The sequence below is a fragment of the Oncorhynchus kisutch genome, linkage group LG30 (assembly GCF_002021735.2).
Source record: "Oncorhynchus kisutch isolate 150728-3 linkage group LG30, Okis_V2, whole genome shotgun sequence".
Classification (NCBI taxonomy): Eukaryota; Metazoa; Chordata; class Actinopteri; order Salmoniformes; family Salmonidae; genus Oncorhynchus; species Oncorhynchus kisutch.
Genome location: NC_034203.2, coordinates 48,193,847 through 48,216,696, shown reverse-complemented (window position 1 = coordinate 48,216,696; position 22,850 = coordinate 48,193,847). Strand labels below are relative to the sequence as shown.

The window sequence follows — 22,850 nt, the reverse complement described above, 5'->3', positions numbered from 1 at the left end:
CTGTACCTAGGGGAATCTTCACCCCGGAGCATTGAGATATCATGAACCTGTACCTAGGGGAATCTTCACCCCGGAGCATTGAGATATCATGAACCTGTACCTAGGGGAAACTACACCCTGGAGCCGTCATGAACCTGTACCTAGGGGAATCTTCACCCCGGAGCATTGAGATATCATGGGGCTTGGGTTCCATGTTGAACACACATTGTTTTGTTTATTTTCCAAACAAATATTTCCATTTACACTTTCAACAATAATAACTGATATTTATACAAAGGATGTTGTAAAACTGTAAAACTGAACATGCTTCTAAAAAGTACATTTGCACATTTTTCTTCCACGGTATCGTCGTTCTGGAACATTTTTGGGGGGAGAAACCCCGATTTGGGTCCCTCTTCTATCTCACACTAAGCTTGAAGGTGATGAATGGAGCTGGTTGGTTTATGTACAGACATTACTTCCATACAGCTGATGACCTCTGACCTGTTAATGAACGATTCATTCATTCTCCTCCCAAAATGTGGTTGAGATGTTGGCATGAACAAAGGTCCTGGACAATATACAGAAAGAATAACCAGCCTAGTTGTATTGAACTGGACTGTTAGCCCGCTGAGCTAATTAAATGTTTCAGTGAAGCAGGGTTAGGGGTCAATTTTAGACTTAATCAATTCAGGAGGAGGTGGATTCAAACTCAAATCAGGAATAGAAAATTGTTCATTGTTTTCAAAAAACTGGATCCTTGAAGAAGTCACAGCACACAGGACAGAAGAGATTCATCCGCCTAAGGGAGATGGAAGATTTAGAGATTATTCCACTTCCTGATCTGATTGAAGTGAAGAGGAATTGAGCCCAACCCTGCTGTTAACATCAAGCGTTTTCTAGGAGAACAGAATGAATGCCAAGCAGACTAGAGAAGGATAACAAAGAGATGAAGTCTGTCTCTTCAGGTTAACTACAACATAATGTCCTCGTGTCATAGCAGACGTTTGTTTGTCATTGGAGCACCCTAATTATTATGTATCAAAGCCCTAGTTTGCCATTTCGGTCAAAGGGAACAGGAAATGAACAGTAGACCTTACTCCATCCACTGTGATGATTTACCAATGATATGTTGTCATGGCTCCCAGATCAGTCAGGTGAAGTGACATCAATATGGTTCTGTCCTAAAGTGCACTCTATTCCCTATGGGCCCTTGTCAAAAGTAGTGCACTACATAGGGAAATAGGGTGCCATTTGAGTCACACTATGTCAACAAATACAACAGGATCGTGGGTTTATAGAAAACAGCTTCATGACCTCCTCTGCTGGACAAGTTTTTAAAAACACAACAAAAACATTAGTTCTCTGTACGGAAACGCCGCTAATATATCCCAAAACGCCTCCCACCCCGTCCCCAACCCAGCTCGCCGTCCCCCAGATACAAAAAGACCATACAACATCCTGAAGCAGCCACAGTTATCCAGAGCAGGTAGAAGGCCCTGAAGCAACCAGGTAACACCTCGGTATTAGGACTTAAACACGGAGAGCAGGTAGCAGGCCCTGAAACTACCAGGTACCACCTCCGTATTAGGACCTAAACACAGGTAGCAGGTAGACAGCCCTGGAGAGAGCGATGTAGAGACAGAGAGAACATACTCTGACATGTAGAGTAAGGAATCATGACAAATCCATTTCTAGCAGCAGTGGAATTGCAGTGACGTCTCTGTAATGCTTACGAAGAGGCTCTGCATGGCTAGTGACTATATCAGATACATTTATACATACCCCCTATACTAACATGTTACCAACAAATTCACACCAGACAGAGAGATATGTAGAGAGAGAGAGAAAGATATGTAGAGAGAGAGAGATGACGAGAGAGATATGTAGAGAGAGAGAGATATGACGAGAGAGATATGTAGAGAGAGCGATGTAGAGAGCGTGAGAGCGATGAGAGAGAGAGAGAGATGTAGAGAGAGTGAGAGAGAAATGTAGAGAGAGAGAGAGAGAGATGTAGAGAGAGAGAGAGATGTAGAGAGAGAGAGAGATGTAGAGAGAGAGAGAGATGTAGAGAGAGAGATGTAGAGAGAGAGAGAGATGTAGAGAGAGATGTAGAGAGAGAGATGTAGAGAGAGAGAGAGAGAGAGAGAGAGAGAGATGTAGAGAGAGAGAGAGATGTAGAGATGTAGAAAGAGTGAGAGAGAGAGATGTGTAGAGAGAGATGTAGAGAGAGATGTAGAGAGCGTGAGAGCAATGTAGAGAGAGTGAGAGCAATGTAGAGAGAGTGAGAGCGATGTAGAGAGAGTGAGAGCGATGTAGAGAGAGTGAGAGAGATGTAGAGAGAGAGATGTAAGAGAGAGAGATGGAGAGCGTGAGAGAGATGTAGAGAGAGAGAGATGTAGAGAGAGAGAGAGAGAGAGAGAGATGTAGAGAGAGATGTAGAGATGTAGAAAGAGAGAGATATAGAGAGAGATGTGTAGAGAGAGATGTAGAGAGAGATGTAGAGAGCGTGAGAGCAATGTAGAGAGAGTGAGAGCAATGTAGAGAGAGTGAGAGCGATGTAGAGAGAGTGAGAGAGATGTAGAGAGAGTGAGAGAGATGTAGAGAGAGAGATGTAAGAGAGAGATGTAGAGAGCGTGAGAGCAATGTAGAGAGCGTGAGAGCAATGTAGAGAGAGTGAGAGCGATGTAGAGAGAGTGAGAGAGATGTAAGAGAGAGATGTAGAGAGATGTAGAGAGAGATGTAAGAGAGAGAGATGTAGAGAGATGTAGAGAGCGAGATGTAGAGAGCGAGATGTAGAGATGTAAGAGAGATGTAAGAGAGCGATGTAGAGAGCGATGTAGAGAGCGAGGGAGATGTAGAGAGAGATGTAGAGAGAGATGTAGAGAGAGATGTAGAGAGAGATGTAGAGAGGAGAGAGAGATGTAGAGAGAGAGATGTAGAGAGAGAGAGATGTAGAGAGAGAGAGATGTAGAGAGAGAGAGATGTAGAGAGAGAGATGTAGAGAGAGAGAGGGATGTAGAGAGAGATGTAGAGAGAGAGGGATGTAGAGAGAGAAGATGTATAGAGATGTAAAGAGATGATGAGAGGGAGAGATGTAGAGAGAGAGAGATGTAGAGAGCGATGTAGAGAGCGTGAGAGAGATGTAGAGATGTAGGGAGAGATGTAGAGATGTAGAGAGAGATGTAGAGAGAGATGTATAGCTGTTGAGAGAGTCCATTAGACACCTCGTCCTCCTGGCAGGTCTCATTCAGGGGCTGTGTCCTAAAGGGCACCCTATTTCCTATATAGTGCACTACTTTTGGCCAAAGCCCTACATAGGAAATAGGGTGCCCCAGGTGTACTCCAGGTGGTCTACCCCCCCCAGGTGTACTCCGGGTGGTCTACCCCCCCAGGTGTACTCCAGGTGGTCTACCCCCCCAGGCGGTCTACCCCCCCCAGGTGGTCTACCCCCCCCCAGGTGTACTCCAGGTGGTCTACCCCCCCCAGGTGTACTCCAGGTGGTGTACTCCAGGCGGTCTACCCCCCCAGGTGTACTCCAGGCGGTCTACCCCCCCAGGTGTACTCCAGGCGGTCTACCCCCCCAGGTGTACTCCAGGCGGTCTACCCCCCCAGGTGTACTCCAGGCGGTCTACCCCCCCAGGTGTACTCCAGGCGGTCTACCCCCCCAGGTGTACTCCAGGCGGTCTACCCCCCCAGGTGTACTCCAGGCGGTCTACCCCCCCAGGTGTACTCCAGGCGGTCTACCCCCCCAGGTGTACTCCAGGCAGTCTACCCCCCCAGGTGTACTCCAGGCGGTCTACCCCCCCAGGTGTACTCCAGGCAGTCTACCCCCCCAGGTGTACTCCAGGCGGTCTACCCCCCCAGGTGTACTCCAGGCGGTCTACCCCCCCAGGTGTACTCCAGGCGGTCTACCCCCCAGGTGTACTCCAGGCGGTCTACCCCCCAGGTGTACTCCAGGCGGTCTACCCCCCAGGTGTACTCCAGGCGGTCTACCCCCCAGGTGTACTCCAGGCAGTCTACCCCCCCAGGTGTACTCCAGGCGGTCTACCCCCCAGGTGTACTCCAGGCGGTCTACCCCCCAGGTGTACTCCAGGCGGTCTACCCCCCCAGGTGTACTCCAGGCGGTCTACCCCCCCAGGTGTAGTCCAGGCGGTCTACTTGTGCTCCTTGGTGGGGGCGAAGTACAGTTCCATGGGTTTGTTCACCTTCCAGTACTTCTCACTGACAAGCTCCAGAGAGAAAGACCCGTTCAGCACCTAGAGGACAGATGATTGGTTGATGTTCATCATCCTCAGGAGGAAGATACAGATAGACAAGCTCACCTCACCAAGAGTGAGAGGAGATAACACTATAGGGTAAAGGTCACCAGGAAATACTGATTGACATAGTTGACCCTCTTACGTCTCTCTGGATAGGAGGGCTGTTTAACACAGGCCACCACTATCACTACTAGTAGAGATAGTAATAGTAGTGATAGTGGTAGTAATAGTGGTAGTAATAGTGATAGTATTAGTAGTAGTAGGTGCAGTGGAAGTAGCAGTAACAGTGGTAGTATTGTATTATTACCGAACTGGCCGTTGGCTGTAGGGATATAAATGGTGTATTGTAGTAGTATTTGTAGTAGTATATTGTATCATTACCGTGAACTGGCCGTTGGCTGTAGGGATATAAATGGTGTATTGTAGTAGTATTTGTAGTAGTATATTGTATCATTACCGTGAACTGGCCGTTGGCTGTAGGGATATAAATGGTGTATTGTAGTAGTATATTGTATCATTACCGTGAACTGGCCGTTGGCTGTAGGGATATAAATGGTGTATTGTTTCTCTGAGGCAGCGTCTACATTGACAGGGCTGGCCTCTCCGTTCTTCCTCAGTTCCTCCAGAGCCAGACGCACAGCCAGGTACTTAGACAGGTGGTCCACTGTGGCGTTACCCGACGTCTTGATGTACCTGGGAACAAACTCAACACTACACACACAAGTGTTACTTAATGTCTTCAGCCAGGGGCCTTGGACCAGAGACTTAGACAACACACACGTTATGCCCCTCCTCCCTCCCACACGTTATGCCCCTCCTCCCTCCCACACGTTACGCCCCTCCTCCCTCCCACACGTTATGCCCCTCCTCCCTCCCACACGTTATGCCCCTCCTCCCTCCCACACGTTAACCCCTCCCTCCCACACGTTAACTCCTCCCTCCCACACGTTATGCCCTCCTCCCTCCCACACGTTAACCCCTCCCTCCCACACGTTAACTCCTCCCTCCCACACGTTATGCCCCTCCCTCCCACACGTTAACCCCTCCCTCCCACACGTTAACCCCTCCCTCCCACACGTTAACCCCTCCCTCCCACACGTTAACTCCTCCCTCCCACACGTTAACCCCTCCCTCCCACACGTTAACTCCTCCCTCCCACACGTTATGCCCCTCCCTCCCACACGTTAACCCCTCCCTCCCACACGTTAACCCCTCCCTCCCACACGTTAACTCCTCCCTCCCACACGTTAACTCCTCCCTCCCACACGTTATGCCCTCCTCCCTCCCACACATTATGCCACTCCTCCCTCCCACACGTTAACTCCTCCCACAAAGCCACCTGGTCTGCACGGTGTCCTCCTTGTCCATGAGCGTAGGATGAGGACAGAACACCAGTTCTATCTCGCTGGCTCCGTCCATGGCCACGTCCCCTCCCCCTCCGTTCTCTGTAGCGTTGTCCATGTCCAGACCAGAGTCATCTGACGTCTTGGTACGCTTGATGCTCGGCCCCGCCTCCTGCTTTACATTTATTTTTGGGGGAAAGACTCGTTGAGTACAACCCAGGGGATAACATGTAACAGCAGGAAGACAGGAGAACGTTCCTGGTGGGATTGATCTTTACTCAACAAAATGTATATTTGTATGCATGCATTTTTATCGCGTCATAATAACAGTACATTGCACGCTAACGCATCCCATGTTACACACGTCTCATATAGCCACATACATATCCTACCCTTACACATTATGTCAGAGGCGTACTAACCCATCCCATGTTACACACGTCTCATATAGCCACATACATATCCTACCCTTACACATTATGTCAGAGGCGTACTAACGCATCCCATGTTACACACGTCTCATATAGCCACATACATATCCTACCCTTACACATTATGTCAGAGGCGTACTAACCCATCCCATGTTACACACGTCTCATATAGCCACATACATATCCTACCCTTACACATTATGTCAGAGGCGTACTAACCCATCCCATGTCACACACGTCTCATATAGCCACATACATATCCTACCCTTACACATTATGTCAGAGGCGTACTAACCCATCCCATGTCACACACGTCTCATATAGCCACATACATATCCTACCCTTACACATTATGTCAGAGGCGTACTAACGCATCCCATGTCACACACGTCTCATATAGCCACATACATATCCTACCCTTACACATTATGTCAGAGGCGTACTAACGCATCCCATGTCACACACGTCTCATATAGCCACATACATATCCTACCCTTACACATTATGTCAGAGGCGTACTAACCCATCCCATGTTACACACGTCTCATATAGCCACATACATATCCTACCCTTACACATTATGTCAGAGGCGTACTAACCCATCCCATGTTACACACGTCTCATATAGCCACATACATATCCTACCCTTACACATTATGTCAGAGGCGTACTAACCCATCCCATGTCACACACGTCTCATATAGCCACATACATATCCTACCCTTACACATTATGTCAGAGGCGTACTAACCCATCCCATGTTACACACGTCTCATATAGCCACATACATATCCTACCCTTACACATTATGTCAGAGGCGTACTAACCCATCCCATGTTACACACGTCTCATATAGCCACATACATATCCTACCCTTACACATTATGTCAGAGGCGTACTAACCCATCCCATGTTACACACGTCTCATATAGCCACATACATATCCTACCCTTACACATTATGTCAGAGGCGTACTAACCCATCCCATGTCACACACGTCTCATATAGCCACATACATATCCTACCCTTACACATTATGTCAGAGGCGTACTAACGCATCCCATGTCACACACGTCTCATATAGCCACATACATATCCTACCCTTACACATTATGTCAGAGGCGTACTAACCCATCCCATGTCACACACGTCTCATATAGCCACATACATATCCTACCCTTACACATTATGTCAGAGGCGTACTAACCCATCCCATGTTACACACGTCTCATATAGCCACATACATATCCTACCCTTACACATTATGTCAGAGGCGTACTAACGCATCCCATGTCACACACGTCTCATATAGCCACATACATATCCTACCCTTACACATTATGTCAGAGGCGTACTAACGCATCCCATGTCACACACGTCTCATATAGCCACATACATATCCTACCCTTACACATTATGTCAGAGGCGTACTAACCCATCCCATGTCACACACGTCTCATATAGCCACATACATATCCTACCCTTACACATTATGTCAGAGGCGTACTAACGCATCCCATGTTACACACGTCTCATATAGCCACATACATATCCTACCCTTACACATTATGTCAGAGGCGTACTAACCCATCCCATGTTACACACGTCTCATATAGCCACATACATATCCTACCCTTACACATTATGTCAGAGGCGTACTAACCCATCCCATGTCACACACGTCTCATATAGCCACATACATATCCTACCCTTACACATTATGTCAGAGGCGTACTAACCCATCCCATGTTACACACGTCTCATATAGCCACATACATATCCTACCCTTACACATTATGTCAGAGGCGTACTAACCCATCCCATGTTACACACGTCTCATATAGCCACATACATATCCTACCCTTACACATTATGTCAGAGGCGTACTAACCCATCCCATGTCACACACGTCTCATATAGCCACATACATATCCTACCCTTACACATTATGTCAGAGGCGTACTAACCCATCCCATGTTACACACGTCTCATATAGCCACATACATATCCTACCCTTACACATTATGTCAGAGGCGTACTAACCCAGCCCATGTCACACACGTCTCATATAGCCACATACATATCCTACCCTTACACATTATGTCAGAGGCGTACTAACCCAGCCCATGTCACACACGTCTCATATAGCCACATACATATCCTACCCTTACACATTATGTCAGAGGCGTACTAACCCATCCCATGTTACACACGTCTCATATAGCCACATACATATCCTACCCTTACACATTATGTCAGAGGCGTACTAACCCATCCCATGTCACACACGTCTCATATAGCCACATACATATCCTACCCTTACACATTATGTCAGAGGCGTACTAACCCATCCCATGTTACACACGTCTCATATAGCCACATACATATCCTACCCTTACACATTATGTCAGAGGCGTACTAACCCATCCCATGTTACACACGTCTCATATAGCCACATACATATCCTACCCTTACACATTATGTCAGAGGCGTACTAACCCATCCCATGTTACACACGTCTCATATAGCCACATACATATCCTACCCTTACACATTATGTCAGAGGCGTACTAACGCATCCCATGTTACACACGTCTCATATAGCCACATACATATCCTACCCTTACACATTATGTCAGAGGCGTACTAACGCATCCCATGTTACACACGTCTCATATAGCCACATACATATCCTACCCTTACACATTATGTCAGAGGCGTACTAACGCATCCCATGTTACACACGTCTCATATAGCCACATACATATCCTACCCTTACACATTATGTCAGAGGCGTACTAACCCATCCCATGTTACACACGTCTCATATAGCCACATACATATCCTACCCTTACACATTATGTCAGAGGCGTACTAACCCATCCCATGTCACACACGTCTCATATAGCCACATACATATCCTACCCTTACACATTATGTCAGAGGCGTACTAACCCATCCCATGTTACACACGTCTCATATAGCCACATACATATCCTACCCTTACACATTATGTCAGAGGCGTACTAACCCATCCCATGTTACACACGTCTCATATAGCCACATACATATCCTACCCTTACACATTATGTCAGAGGCGTACTAACCCATCCCATGTTACACACGTCTCATATAGCCACATACATATCCTACCCTTACACATTATGTCAGAGGCGTACTAACCCATCCCATGTCACACACGTCTCATATAGCCACATACATATCCTACCCTTACACATTATGTCAGAGGCGTACTAACCCATCCCATGTTACACACGTCTCATATAGCCACATACATATCCTACCCTTACACATTATGTCAGAGGCGTACTAACCCAGCCCATGTCACACACGTCTCATATAGCCACATACATATCCTACCCTTACACATTATGTCAGAGGCGTACTAACCCAGCCCATGTCACACACGTCTCATATAGCCACATACATATCCTACCCTTACACATTATGTCAGAGGCGTACTAACCCATCCCATGTTACACACGTCTCATATAGCCACATACATATCCTACCCTTACACATTATGTCAGAGGCGTACTAACCCATCCCATGTCACACACGTCTCATATAGCCACATACATATCCTACCCTTACACATTATGTCAGAGGCGTACTAACCCATCCCATGTTACACACGTCTCATATAGCCACATACATATCCTACCCTTACACATTATGTCAGAGGCGTACTAACCCATCCCATGTTACACACGTCTCATATAGCCACATACATATCCTACCCTTACACATTATGTCAGAGGCGTACTAACCCATCCCATGTTACACACGTCTCATATAGCCACATACATATCCTACCCTTACACATTATGTCAGAGGCGTACTAACGCATCCCATGTTACACACGTCTCATATAGCCACATACATATCCTACCCTTACACATTATGTCAGAGGCGTACTAACGCATCCCATGTTACACACGTCTCATATAGCCACATACATATCCTACCCTTACACATTATGTCAGAGGCGTACTAACGCATCCCATGTTACACACGTCTCATATAGCCACATACATATCCTACCCTTACACATTATGTCAGAGGCGTACTAACCCATCCCATGTTACACACGTCTCATATAGCCACATACATATCCTACCCTTACACATTATGTCAGAGGCGTACTAACCCATCCCATGTCACACACGTCTCATATAGCCACATACATATCCTACCCTTACACATTATGTCAGAGGCGTACTAACCCATCCCATGTTACACACGTCTCATATAGCCACATACATATCCTACCCTTACACATTATGTCAGAGGCGTACTAACCCATCCCATGTTACACACGTCTCATATAGCCACATACATATCCTACCCTTACACATTATGTCAGAGGCGTACTAACGCATCCCATGTTACACACGTCTCATATAGCCACATACATATCCTACCCTTACACATTATGTCAGAGGCGTACTAACCCATCCCATGTTACACACGTCTCATATAGCCACATACATATCCTACCCTTACACATTATGTCAGAGGCGTACTAACCCATCCCATGTTACACACGTCTCATATAGCCACATACATATCCTACCCTTACACATTATGTCAGAGGCGTACTAACCCATCCCATGTTACACACGTCTCATATAGCCACATACATATCCTACCCTTACACATTATGTCAGAGGCGTACTAACCCATCCCATGTTACACACGTCTCATATAGCCACATACATATCCTACCCTTACACATTATGTCAGAGGCGTACTAACCCATCCCATGTCACACACGTCTCATATAGCCACATACATATCCTACCCTTACACATTATGTCAGAGGCGTACTAACCCATCCCATGTTACACACGTCTCATATAGCCACATACATATCCTACCCTTACACATTATGTCAGAGGCGTACTAACCCATCCCATGTTACACACGTCTCATATAGCCACATACATATCCTACCCTTACACATTATGTCAGAGGCGTACTAACCCATCCCATGTTACACACGTCTCATATAGCCACATACATATCCTACCCTTACACATTATGTCAGAGGCGTACTAACGCATCCCATGTTACACACGTCTCATATAGCCACATACATATCCTACCCTTACACATTATGTCAGAGGCGTACTAACCCATCCCATGTTACACACGTCTCATATAGCCACATACATATCCTACCCTTACACATTATGTCAGAGGCGTACTAACGCATCCCATGTTGCACACGTCTCATATAGCCACATACATATCCTACCCTTACACATTATGTCAGAGGCGTACTAACCCATCCCATGTTACACACGTCTCATATAGCCACATACATATCCTACCCTTACACATTATGTCAGAGGCGTACTAACCCATCCCATGTTACACACGTCTCATATAGCCACATACATATCCTACCCTTACACATTATGTCAAAGGCGTACTAACCCATCCCATGTTACACACGTCTCATATAGCCACATACATATCCTACCCTTACACATTATGTCAGAGGCGTACTAACCCATCCCATGTTACACACGTCTCATATAGCCACATACATATCCTACCCTTACACATTATGTCAGAGGCGTACTAACCCATCCCATGTCACACACGTCTCATATAGCCACATACATATCCTACCCTTACACATTATGTCAGAGGCGTACTAACCCATCCCATGTTACACACGTCTCATATAGCCACATACATATCCTACCCTTACACATTATGTCAGAGGCGTACTAACCCATCCCATGTTACACACGTCTCATATAGCCACATACATATCCTACCCTTACACATTATGTCAGAGGCGTACTAACCCATCCCATGTTACACACGTCTCATATAGCCACATACATATCCTACCCTTACACATTATGTCAGAGGCGTACTAACCCATCCCATGTTACACACGTCTCATATAGCCACATACATATCCTACCCTTACACATTATGTCAGAGGCGTACTAACCCATCCCATGTTACACACGTCTCATATAGCCACATACATATCCTACCCTTACACATTATGTCAGAGGCGTACTAACCCATCCCATGTTACACACGTCTCATATAGCCACATACATATCCTACCCTTACACATTATGTCAGAGGCGTACTAACCCATCCCATGTTACACACGTCTCATATAGCCACATACATATCCTACCCTTACACATTATGTCAGAGGCGTACTAACCCATCCCATGTCACACACGTCTCATATAGCCACATACATATCCTACCCTTACACATTATGTCAGAGGCGTACTAACCCATCCCATGTTACACACGTCTCATATAGCCACATACATATCCTACCCTTACACATTATGTCAGAGGCGTACTAACCCATCCCATGTTACACACGTCTCATATAGCCACATACATATCCTACCCTTACACATTATGTCAGAGGCGTACTAACCCATCCCATGTTACACACGTCTCATATAGCCACATACATATCCTACCCTTACACATTATGTCAGAGGCGTACTAACGCATCCCATGTTACACACGTCTCATATAGCCACATACATATCCTACCCTTACACATTATGTCAGAGGCGTACTAACCCATCCCATGTTACACACGTCTCATATAGCCACATACATATCCTACCCTTACACATTATGTCAGAGGCGTACTAACGCATCCCATGTTGCACACGTCTCATATAGCCACATACATATCCTACCCTTACACATTATGTCAGAGGCGTACTAACCCATCCCATGTTACACACGTCTCATATAGCCACATACATATCCTACCCTTACACATTATGTCAGAGGCGTACTAACCCATCCCATGTTACACACGTCTCATATAGCCACATACATATCCTACCCTTACACATTATGTCAAAGGCGTACTAACCCATCCCATGTTACACACGTCTCATATAGCCACATACATATCCTACCCTTACACATTATGTCAGAGGCGTACTAACCCATCCCATGTTACACACGTCTCATATAGCCACATACATATCCTACCCTTACACATTATGTCAGAGGCGTACTAACCCATCCCATGTCACACACGTCTCATATAGCCACATACATATCCTACCCTTACACATTATGTCAGAGGCGTACTAACCCATCCCATGTTACACACGTCTCATATAGCCACATACATATCCTACCCTTACACATTATGTCAGAGGCGTACTAACCCATCCCATGTTACACACGTCTCATATAGCCACATACATATCCTACCCTTACACATTATGTCAGAGGCGTACTAACCCATCCCATGTTACACACGTCTCATATAGCCACATACATATCCTACCCTTACACATTATGTCAGAGGCGTACTAACCCATCCCATGTTACACACGTCTCATATAGCCACATACATATCCTACCCTTACACATTATGTCAGAGGCGTACTAACCCATCCCATGTTACACACGTCTCATATAGCCACATACATATCCTACCCTTACACATTATGTCAGAGGCGTACTAACCCATCCCATGTTACACACGTCTCATATAGCCACATACATATCCTACCCTTACACATTATGTCAGAGGCGTACTAACGCAGCTCAACTTTACTGATTGCCATTTAGGTATTTGATAGATTGTGGAAAACCCCCCCAGCTCCTTTAATCAAGAGTCCCAGTGGGAGGTTTCCAGCTCCCCCCTCCCCCTCCCCCTCCCTCTTGATCTTGGACATTTTCCAACCGGGATTTCTGATAAACCTGGGAATTTGGGGGAAGTTACCAGAATTTTGCAACCCTACATGGGAATGAAGGTATCCTTGTACCTGGTTAGAGTGGACGGAGGCGTTGCTGCAGTGGGAGGAGTCACCGTTGTCCTCCAGCCCACTCCCATTCTCCAGCTGGTGCTTCTTCCCTCGCTGCAGCCTGGAGGGAGGTGGGGACACCCAGTGGTGGGAGGAGGGAAGAGCAGAAAGGATTTTGATAAAGTAACATTCAAGAACATAGTTCCAGAAACATATTCTGCATCATAGTTTCTGTTGGCGAGGAGACACTCATAGTTTCTGTTGGCGAGGAGACACTCATAGTTTCTGTTGGCGAGGAGACACTCATAGTTTCTTTTGGCGAGGAGACACTCATAGTTTCTGTTGGCGAGGAGACACTCATAGTTTCTGTTGGCGAGGAGACACTCATAGTTTCTGTTGGCGAGGAGACACTCATAGTTTCTGTTGGCGAGGAGACACTCATAGTTTCTGTTGGCGAGGAGACACTCATAGTTTCTGTTGGCGAGGAGACACTCATAGTTTCTGTTGGCGAGGAGACACTCATAGTTTCTGTTGGCGAGGAGACACTCATAGTTTCTGTTGGCGAGGAGACACTCAGTTTCTGTTGGCGAGGAGACACTCAGTTTCTGTTGGCGAGGAGACACTCAGTTTCTGTTGGCGAGGAGACACTCAGTTTCTGTTGGCGAGGAGACACTCAGTTTCTGTTGGCGAGGAGACACTCAGTTTCTGTTGGCGAGGAGACACTCAGTTTCTGTTGGCGAGGAGACACTCAGTTTCTGTTGGCGAGGAGACACTCATAGTTTCTGTTGGCGAGGAGACACTCAGTTTCTGTTGGCGAGGAGACACTCAGTTTCTGTTGGCGAGGAGACACTCATAGTTTCTGTTGGCGAGGAGACACTCATAGTTTCTGTTGGCGAGGAGACACTCAGTTTCTGTTGGCGAGGAGACACTCATAGTTTCTGTTGGCGAGGAGACACTCAGTTTCTGTTGGCGAGGAGACACTCAGTTTCTGTTGGCGAGGAGACACTCATAGTTTCTGTTGGCGAGGAGACACTCATAGTTTCTGTTGGCGAGGAGACACTCATAGTTTCTGTTGGCGAGGAGACACTCATAGTTTCTGTTGGCGAGGAGACACTCATAGTTTCTGTTGGCGAGGAGACACTCATAGTTTCTGTTGGCGAGGAGACACTCATAGTTTCTGTTGGCGAGGAGACACTCATAGTTTCTGTTGGCGAGGAGACACTCATAGTTTCTGTTGGCGAGGAGACACTCATAGTTTCTGTTGGCGAGGAGACACTCATAGTTTCTGTTGGCGAGGAGACACTCATAGTTTCTGTTGGCGAGGAGACACCGAAATGGGAAATAGTGAGGAGCAGGACAGTCATGGCCTGTATCTTGAGGCCCTCCTCGATGCTGTGGGACAGGGGTTAAAGGTCAGGGTACAGTACCTGTTCATGGCCTGTATCTTGAGGCTCTCCTCGATGCTGTGGGACAGGGGTTAAAGGTCAGGGTATAGTACCTGTTCATGGCTTGTATCTTGAGGCCCTCCTCGATGCTGTGGGACAGGGCCTGCTGGTTGTTGTGTTTGGAGATGCGGGCCAGAACCCTCTCCTGGTGGGCCTCGTACTCATCTCTGCTGGGGTAGATCTTACTGATGAGGGCATCAAAGTTAGGGTCCGGCCGCAGGGACCGCTTAGACACCAGCTTCTTCCTGCACGTAGGGCATTCCTTGTTGCTAGGGGGAACAGACAGAGATAGACCGAGCGAGCCCTTTTTAGTTGTTCTTTACCAGGCAGGTCAATAAAGAACTCATTCTTATTTACAATGAGAGCCTGACCCCCTTGTTACACAGGACATCAACCCTGTGGTGGTGATGATGACGTCCTGTGTAACAAAAGATATCTGCTGTCAATCAGGACTTTGATAAATACAACAAAAAGAACCACAGAGTAATCAGTGTCTGAGACCAAACGAATAGATTAGTGTCAACAGTGGCATGTCGTGTTGCTTTCTGCTCAAACTGAGGAGCATCATGTGAACATGGTTAGGCTACATAACACATCTTTATCATAACCTTTACCCTGATCTGAATGCAATGATGATGCAGTCAGCACAAAGACTAGTTCGAGGTAGTTAGGTTACTTTAGGTCAGGCTAGGCTAGGTTCCTTTAGGGTAGGCTGGGTTACTTTAGGTCAGGCTAGGCTAGGTTCCTTTAGGGTAGGCTGGGTTACTTTAGGTCAGGCTAGGCTAGGTTCCTTTAGGGTAGGCTGGGTTACTTTAGGTCAGGCTAGGCTAGGTTCCTTTAGGGTAGGCTGGGTTACTTTAGGTCAGGCTAGGCTAGGTTCCTTTAGGGTAGGCTGGGTTACTTTAGGTCAGGCTAGGCTAGGTTCCTTTAGGGTAGGCTGGGTTACTTTAGGTCAGGCTAGGCTAGGTTCCTTTAGGGTAGGCTGGGTTACTTTAGGTCAGGCTAGGCTAGGTTCCTTTAGGGTAGGCTGGGTTACTTTAGGTCAGGCTAGGCTAGGTTCTTTTAGGGTAGGCTGGGTTACTTTAGGTCAGGCTAGGCTAGGTTCCTTTAGGGTAGGCTGGGTTACTTTAGGTCAGGCTAGGCTAGGTTCCTTTAGGGCAGGCTGGGTTACTTTAGGTCAGGCTAGGCTAGGTTCCTTTAGGGTAGGCTGGGTTACTCTAGACTAGGTTACTTTAGGGTAGGGTAGGTGAGGGTAGGGGTACATACCCTGATCGGAGGGCGGTGATGATGCAGTCAGCACAGAAGCGGTGCAGACATTCCTTGGTTGTCATGGTGTTCTTCAGCATGTCCAGGCAGATGGGACACATCAGCTCACTGTGGAGGCTCCTGGGAGACACGGCTATCTCCAGCCCATCTGTGATGGCCTCCTGTACGGGGGGGGGGGGGGGGGGGACGACGACACACAGAAGAAAACATATACCTAACTCTGGTCCTATATATTGTATACCCTATATAGTCTCCTGCACAGGGGGAGGGGTATTCAGACCCCTTGACTTTTTGTTACTTCACAGTCTTGTTCTAAAATGGATTTAATTGTTTTCCCCCCTCAATCTACACACATTACCTCATATTGACAAAGCAAAAACAAAGCTAATGTATAGAAAAAATGAAGAAAAAAAAATGAAATATCACATAAGTATTCAGACCCTTTACTCAGTACTTTGTTGAATCACCTTTGGCAGCGATTACAGCCTCAAGTCTTCTTGGGTATGACGCTACAAGCTTGGCACACCTGTATTTGGGGAGTTTCTCCCATTCTTCTTTGAAGATCCTCTCAAGCTCTGTCAGGTTGGATGGGGAGGGTTTCTGCATAGGTATTTTCAGCTCTCTCCAAGTCCAGGCTCTGGCTGGGCCACTCAAAGACATTCAGAGACTTGTCCCGAAGCCACTCCTGCGTTATCTTGGCTGTGTGCTTTGGGTCGTTGTCCTGTTGGAAGGTGAACCTTCACCCCAATCTGAGGTCCTGAGCGCTCTGGAGCAGGTTTTCATCAAGGATCTCTCTGTACTTTGCTCCGTTCATCTTTACCTCTATCCTGACTAGTCTCCCAGTCCCTGCCACTGAAAAACATCCCCACAGCATGATGCTGCCACCACCATGCTTCACCATAGGGATGGTGCCAAGTTTCCTCCAGATCATGGTCAGAGTCTTTTAGGTGCCTTTTGGCAAATTCCAAGAGGACTGTCATGTGCATTTTACTGAGGTGTGGCTTCCGTCTGGCCACTCTACCATAAAGGCCTGATTGGTGGAGTGCTGCAGAGATGGTTGTTATTCTGGAAGGTTCTGCCATCTCCACAGAGGAACTCTGGAGCTCTTTCAGAGTGACCAATGGGTTTTTGGTCACCTCCCAGACCTTGTCCCCTGATAGCTCAGTTTGGCCAGGCCGGCAGCTCTAGGAAGAGTCTTGGTGGTTCCAAACTTCTTCCATTTAAGAATGATGGAGGCCACTGTGTTCTTGGGGACCTTCAATGCTGCAGACATTTGTTAGTACCCTTCCGCAGATCTGTGCCTCAACACAATCCTGTCTCTGAGCTCTACGGACAATTCCTTCGACCTCATGGCTTGGTTTTTGCTCTGACATGCACTGTCAACTGTGGAACCTTATATAGAGAGGTGTGTGCCTTTCCAAATCATGTCCAATCAATTTAATTTACCACAGGTGGAGACCAATCACGTTGTAGAAACATCTCAAGGATGAAAAAACTGTTTAAATTTAAATTTAAAAACTGTTTGTCGTTATGTGGTATTACGTGTAGATGGATTAAATCAACATTTCCCTCATCCATTTTAGAATAAGGCAACGTAACAAAATGTGGAAAAAGTCAAGGGGTCTGAATACTTTCCGAAGGCATGGTATGATGTTGGAAGACACACACCACCACAAAGGGAAACTAGGGAATAGAGGTTCACCAAGGGTTACAATTTCTTCTTTTTACATTTTTAGATTCATACAGAGCCTCATCATCCACCTAAAGAAACCACTGGGTTTATTACACTAAAAAGACGATTCACACAGAAGTCCATGTTGGAAACAGTGAATATGACGCATTTGAGGAGTCTCGGTTAACGTAATGTCTTCAGATTTCAGAACTCCGTTTTACAAAGGAATCCATGAGGAGCCTTCCTGTAATATCTGAACTGATTGGCTAGCCTATGCCGTGATCAATACCGTATATTATAAACTGGGTGGTTCGAGCCCTGAATGCTGATTGGCTCAAAGCCATGGTATTTGACACAGTATACTACGGGTATGACAAAACACTACGTTAGTAACCAGTTTATAACAGCAATAAGGCACCTCAAGGGTTTGTTGTATATAGCCAATATACCACGGCTAAGGGCTGTATCCAGGCACTCCACGTTGTGTCGTGCTTTAGCACAGCCCTTAGCCGTGGTAAATTGGCCATACCCCACACCCCCTCAGACCTTATAGCTTAAATAGAGCTGCTCCCCTCCTCACAGAAGTCCTCCACCTGCCAATCCAAGGCCATTACTGTGCTTCCACTGTGGATGTGGTACCTTCATCTGCATTACCATTTCTCCTGACGGTGCGCTGCGTGGGAGAGGTGGGTTTCAGCCGCACCGCTCAGAAAAGGGCTGCCAAACTATCGCCAAGTCAGAGGCGGCACACTCTGCGGCACCAGGCGGCTCCGCCTCCGCTCTACGGCACCAGGCGGCTCCGCCTCCGCTCTACGGCACCAGGCGGCTCCGCCTCCGCTCTACGGCACCAGACGGCTCCGCCTCCTCTCTACGGCACCAGACGGCTCCGCCTCCGCTCTACGGTACCAGGCGGCTCCGCCTCCTCTCTACGGCACCAGACGGCTCCGCCTCCTCTCTACGGTACCAGACGGCTCCGCCTCCTCTCTACGGTACCAGGCGGGTGAACTAGGGCTAAGTCTAATGCAGCTAGTGATGGGGTTCGGTGTCTGCAGCCATGTCAGGACATATATACGAACCCTGATCTGTGAAACACGGAAATCTACGTAATAACACTTTAAATCTAAAAGTGAAAAGCAACCCTACCTGTGGAGTCCTCTGTAGCTCAGAGACAGAGAGGTGTTACAGTAAATGTGCTCCCCTACCTGCGGAGTCCTCTGTAGCTCAGAGACAGAGAGGTGTTACAGTAAATGTGCTCCCCTACCTGCGGAGTCCTCTGTAGCTCAGAGACAGAGAGGTGTTACAGTAAATGTGCTCCCCTACCTGCGGAGTCCTCTGTAGCTCAGAGACAGAGAGGTGTTACAGTAAAATGTGCTCCCCTACCTGCGGAGTCCTCTGTAGCTCAGAGACAGAGAGGTGTTACAGTAAAATGTGCTCCCCTACCTGCGGAGTCCTCTGTAGCTCAGAGACAGAGAGGTGTTACAGTAAAATGTGCTCCCCTACCTGTGGAGTCCTCTGTAGCTCATACAGACTGAGTTCCCATGTCTTACTGAGGGGTTGCACCCCATTCGTCTGCACTGTCTGTGTCATACTCCCAACCTGGAATAAAAAAACATTAGCATCATTAAAATGGACCAAACACACAGGCACACAGTTTACTTTTGATCAGCACCAAAAAAAATACAGATTTGAGGTACCATTGGCTGAAAGCCATGGTCTATCAGACCGTATACCACGGGTATGACAAAACATTTTCTTTACTGTTCTAGTTACGTTAGTAACCAGTTTACAACAGCAATAAGGCACCTCAGGGGTTTGTGGTAAAGTTGAAGTCGGAAGTTTACATACACTTAGGTTGGAGTCATTAAAACTTGTTTTTCAACCACTCCACAAATTTCTTGTTAACAAACTATAGTTTTGGCAAGTCAGTTAGGACATCTACTTTGTGCATGACAAGTAATTTTTCCAACAACTGTTTAAAGACAGATTATTTCATTTATAATTCACTGTATCACAATTCCAGTGGGTCAGAAGTTTACATACACTAAGTTGACTGTGCCTTTAAACAGCTTGGAAAGTTCCAGAAAATGATGTCATGGCTTTAGAAGCTTCCAAAAGGCTAATTGACATCATTTAGGTCAATTGGAGGTGTACCTGTGGATGTATTTCAAGGCCTACCTTCAAACTCAGTGCCTCTTTGCTTGACATCATGGGAAAATCAAAAGAAATCAGCCAAGACCTCAGAAAAATAATTGTAGACCTCCACAAGTCTGGTTCATCCTTGGGAGCAATTTCCAAACGCCCGAAGGTACCACATTCATCTGTACAAACAATAGTACGCAAGTATAAACACCATGGGACCATGCAGCCGTCATACCACTCAGGAAGGAGACGCGTTCTGTCTCCTAGAGATGAACATACGTTGGTTTGAAAAGTGCAAATCAATCCCAGAACAACAGCAAAGGGCCTTGTGAAGATGCTGGAATCCCAACCGTGAAGCACGGGGGTGGCAGCATCATGTTGTGGGGGTGCTTTGCTACAGGAGGGACTGGTGCACTTCATAAAATAGATGGCATCATGGGGAGGGAAAAATTATATGGATATATTGAAGCAACATCTCAAGACATCAGTTAAAGCTTGGTCACAAATGGGTCTTCTAAATGGACAATGACCCCAAGCATACTTCCAAAGTTGTGGCAAAATGGCTTAAGGACCACAAAGTCAAGCTATTGGAGTGCCCATAACAAAGCCCGGACCTCAATCCTGTAGAAAATTTGTGGGCAGAACTGAAAAAGAGTGTGCGAGCAAGGAGGCCTACAAACCTGACTCAGTTACACCAGGTCTGTCAGGAGGAATGGGCCAAAATTCACCCAACTTATTGTGGAAGGCTACCCGAAACCTTTGACCCAAGTTAAACAGTTTAAAGTCAATGCTACCAAATACTAATTGAGTGTATGTTAACTTCTGACCCACTGGGAATGTGATGAAAGAAATAAAGGCTGAAATAAATAATTCTCTCTACTATTATTCTGACATTTCACATTCTTAAAATAAAGTGGTGATCCTAACTGACCTAAGACAGGGAATTATTACTATGATTAAATGTATTTGGCTAAGGTGTATGTAAACTTCTGACCTCAACTGTATATGGCCAAAAACAGAGACGCAGAATAGGTAGATAAATCCAATAGCTTGCTAGGTAGATTTGTAGATTTGTTTATTTCTCTGGCATAAGCCGCAGCCACGTCATTTTAAAGAATTTGTCAGTCCGTCCAACCGGCCTCACAACCGCAGATCATGTATAACCACGCCAGCCCAGGACCTCCACTTCCTGTTTCTTCACCTGAGGGATTGTCTGAGACTAGCCACCTGGACAGCTGATGAATCTGAGGAGTATTTATGTCTGTAATAACACCCTTTTGAGGGGGAAACCTAATTCTGATTGGCTGGGCCTGGCTCCCAAGTTGGTGGGCATATGCACTCCCAGGCCCATCAATGGCTGTGTCCCTCTCCAGTCATGTGAAATCCATAGATTAGGGCATTATTTATTTATTTCACTTGACTGATTTCCTTATATGAAATATAAAACTCGAGGTAGATAAATGAATACTGTAGCTACATCATCAGGGAACATCTGGACAACAAAAAAGAACCTCAACATGGTAATAGTTGTCAAATCAATCTGGTGGTTTGACAGGTAACTACCGTGGGGTTAATGTCCTGCCTCCAAAGCACATGAATTAACTAGTTACCCCGAATAGCGTTACATTCACACCAATGAATACTGAACACTATGTTGGGAGGAAACTGTCGAACTGTATTTTATATTTCCAGTTTCATGTCCCAGACATTGAAACAACACCACATTATTAAGTAACATTAGTTTAACACAGCATTAACAGAGCTTCTTTGTGTGGGATCCCGGCTGCGTGCTACAGATGTGCAAATACTGAATCGCCTGGATAAAATCTGCTTTTGCCTTTTACATGCTCAATTGTAATCGTATTTAGAAATAATGGTGTATGTGCATCAATATAAAACCGCTTTATATGCATATCATTCTGCAATGTCACTAGAAAAAGACAGGCTAGCTAGCTAGCTAGATTGCTAACGTTAGAGATGTGACGAAGCCTCACGACCAATCAACGATGCACTAAAAAAGACGAAGATATATGTTCTTCAATGTACATTTAGACGGTCAACCCTTGTCTTATCGTTACTGTGTGAGTCTAGATGAAAAACAATCAAATATATGACCAAAGCGTGTTTGTTTATGTACTTACGTGTTGTGGATACAGACGAACCAGACGAGTATTCTGCCAGCAGCACAAACACTGACGTCACCCTGTATGGTAATGAGGGATTCATTCAAAATAAAAGCCCGCGTTTAAAAAAAAACATAAATGTGGATAACTAATTCAAAAATACATTACATTTGAATCAAAGTCCATTTTTATTGTGCTTGTAAGCAAATGCAAGAAAGACTTTATGGAAACAATTACAAATATGATTCCAAAAACATATTTTTAAACCCCTAATTGAAACAGAAATACAATGTCCAGATTGTTCACAACATGAGACTGCAGAGAAAAAAACGTACCGGTATTTTACATTTATTTTTTATTCACCTTTATTTAGCCAGGTAGGCCAGTTGAGAAC

At 46.1% G+C, this 22,850-nt stretch overlaps 1 protein-coding gene across 4 annotated transcripts; it reads right to left on the bottom strand.

Annotated features, from left to right (window-relative positions):
* Positions 1 to 187: 187 nt before the first annotated feature.
* On the bottom strand, positions 188 to 22,541 carry LOC109885837 (E3 ubiquitin-protein ligase RING2-like). 4 transcript variants are annotated; one of them, XM_031810185.1, is made up of 8 exons: positions 22,475 to 22,541; positions 19,695 to 19,790; positions 16,523 to 16,683; positions 15,310 to 15,525; positions 13,833 to 13,932; positions 5,581 to 5,759; positions 4,763 to 4,952; positions 188 to 4,238 (listed from the first exon to the last, which is right to left on the bottom strand). In XM_031810185.1, the coding sequence occupies exons 2-8, from the start codon at positions 19,779 to 19,781 to the stop codon at positions 4,137 to 4,139; spliced, it is 1,035 nt and encodes a 344-aa protein (XP_031666045.1). In that variant the 5' UTR covers positions 19,782 to 19,790; positions 22,475 to 22,541; the 3' UTR covers positions 188 to 4,136. The 4 variants fall into 4 exon arrangements, with proteins under 4 accessions (XP_031666045.1, XP_031666044.1, XP_031666043.1 ...); XM_031810184.1 differs by lacking the exon at positions 22,475 to 22,541 and adding an exon at positions 20,370 to 20,406 and having other exon boundaries at positions 3,856 to 4,238; positions 5,581 to 5,756; XM_031810183.1 differs by lacking the exon at positions 22,475 to 22,541 and adding an exon at positions 20,370 to 20,404 and having other exon boundaries at positions 3,856 to 4,238.
* Positions 22,542 to 22,850: the final 309 nt, after the last annotated feature.

What these genes read in the sequence shown, in the direction of transcription:
- LOC109885837 (XM_031810183.1), bottom strand. Translation starts at nt 20,402, where the DNA reads ATGATGTCAAGCAAAGAGGCACTGAGTTTGAAG. An exon ending in AAGAGGCACTGAGTTTGAAG is followed by an intron (nt 19,791 to 20,369) that starts GTAGGCCTTGAA and finishes TTTTTATTCCAG; the next exon opens with GTTGGGAGTATGACACAGAC. An exon ending in ATCACCGCCCTCCGATCAGG is followed by an intron (nt 15,526 to 16,522) that starts GTATGTACCCCT and finishes TGTTCCCCCTAG; the next exon opens with CAACAAGGAATGCCCTACGT.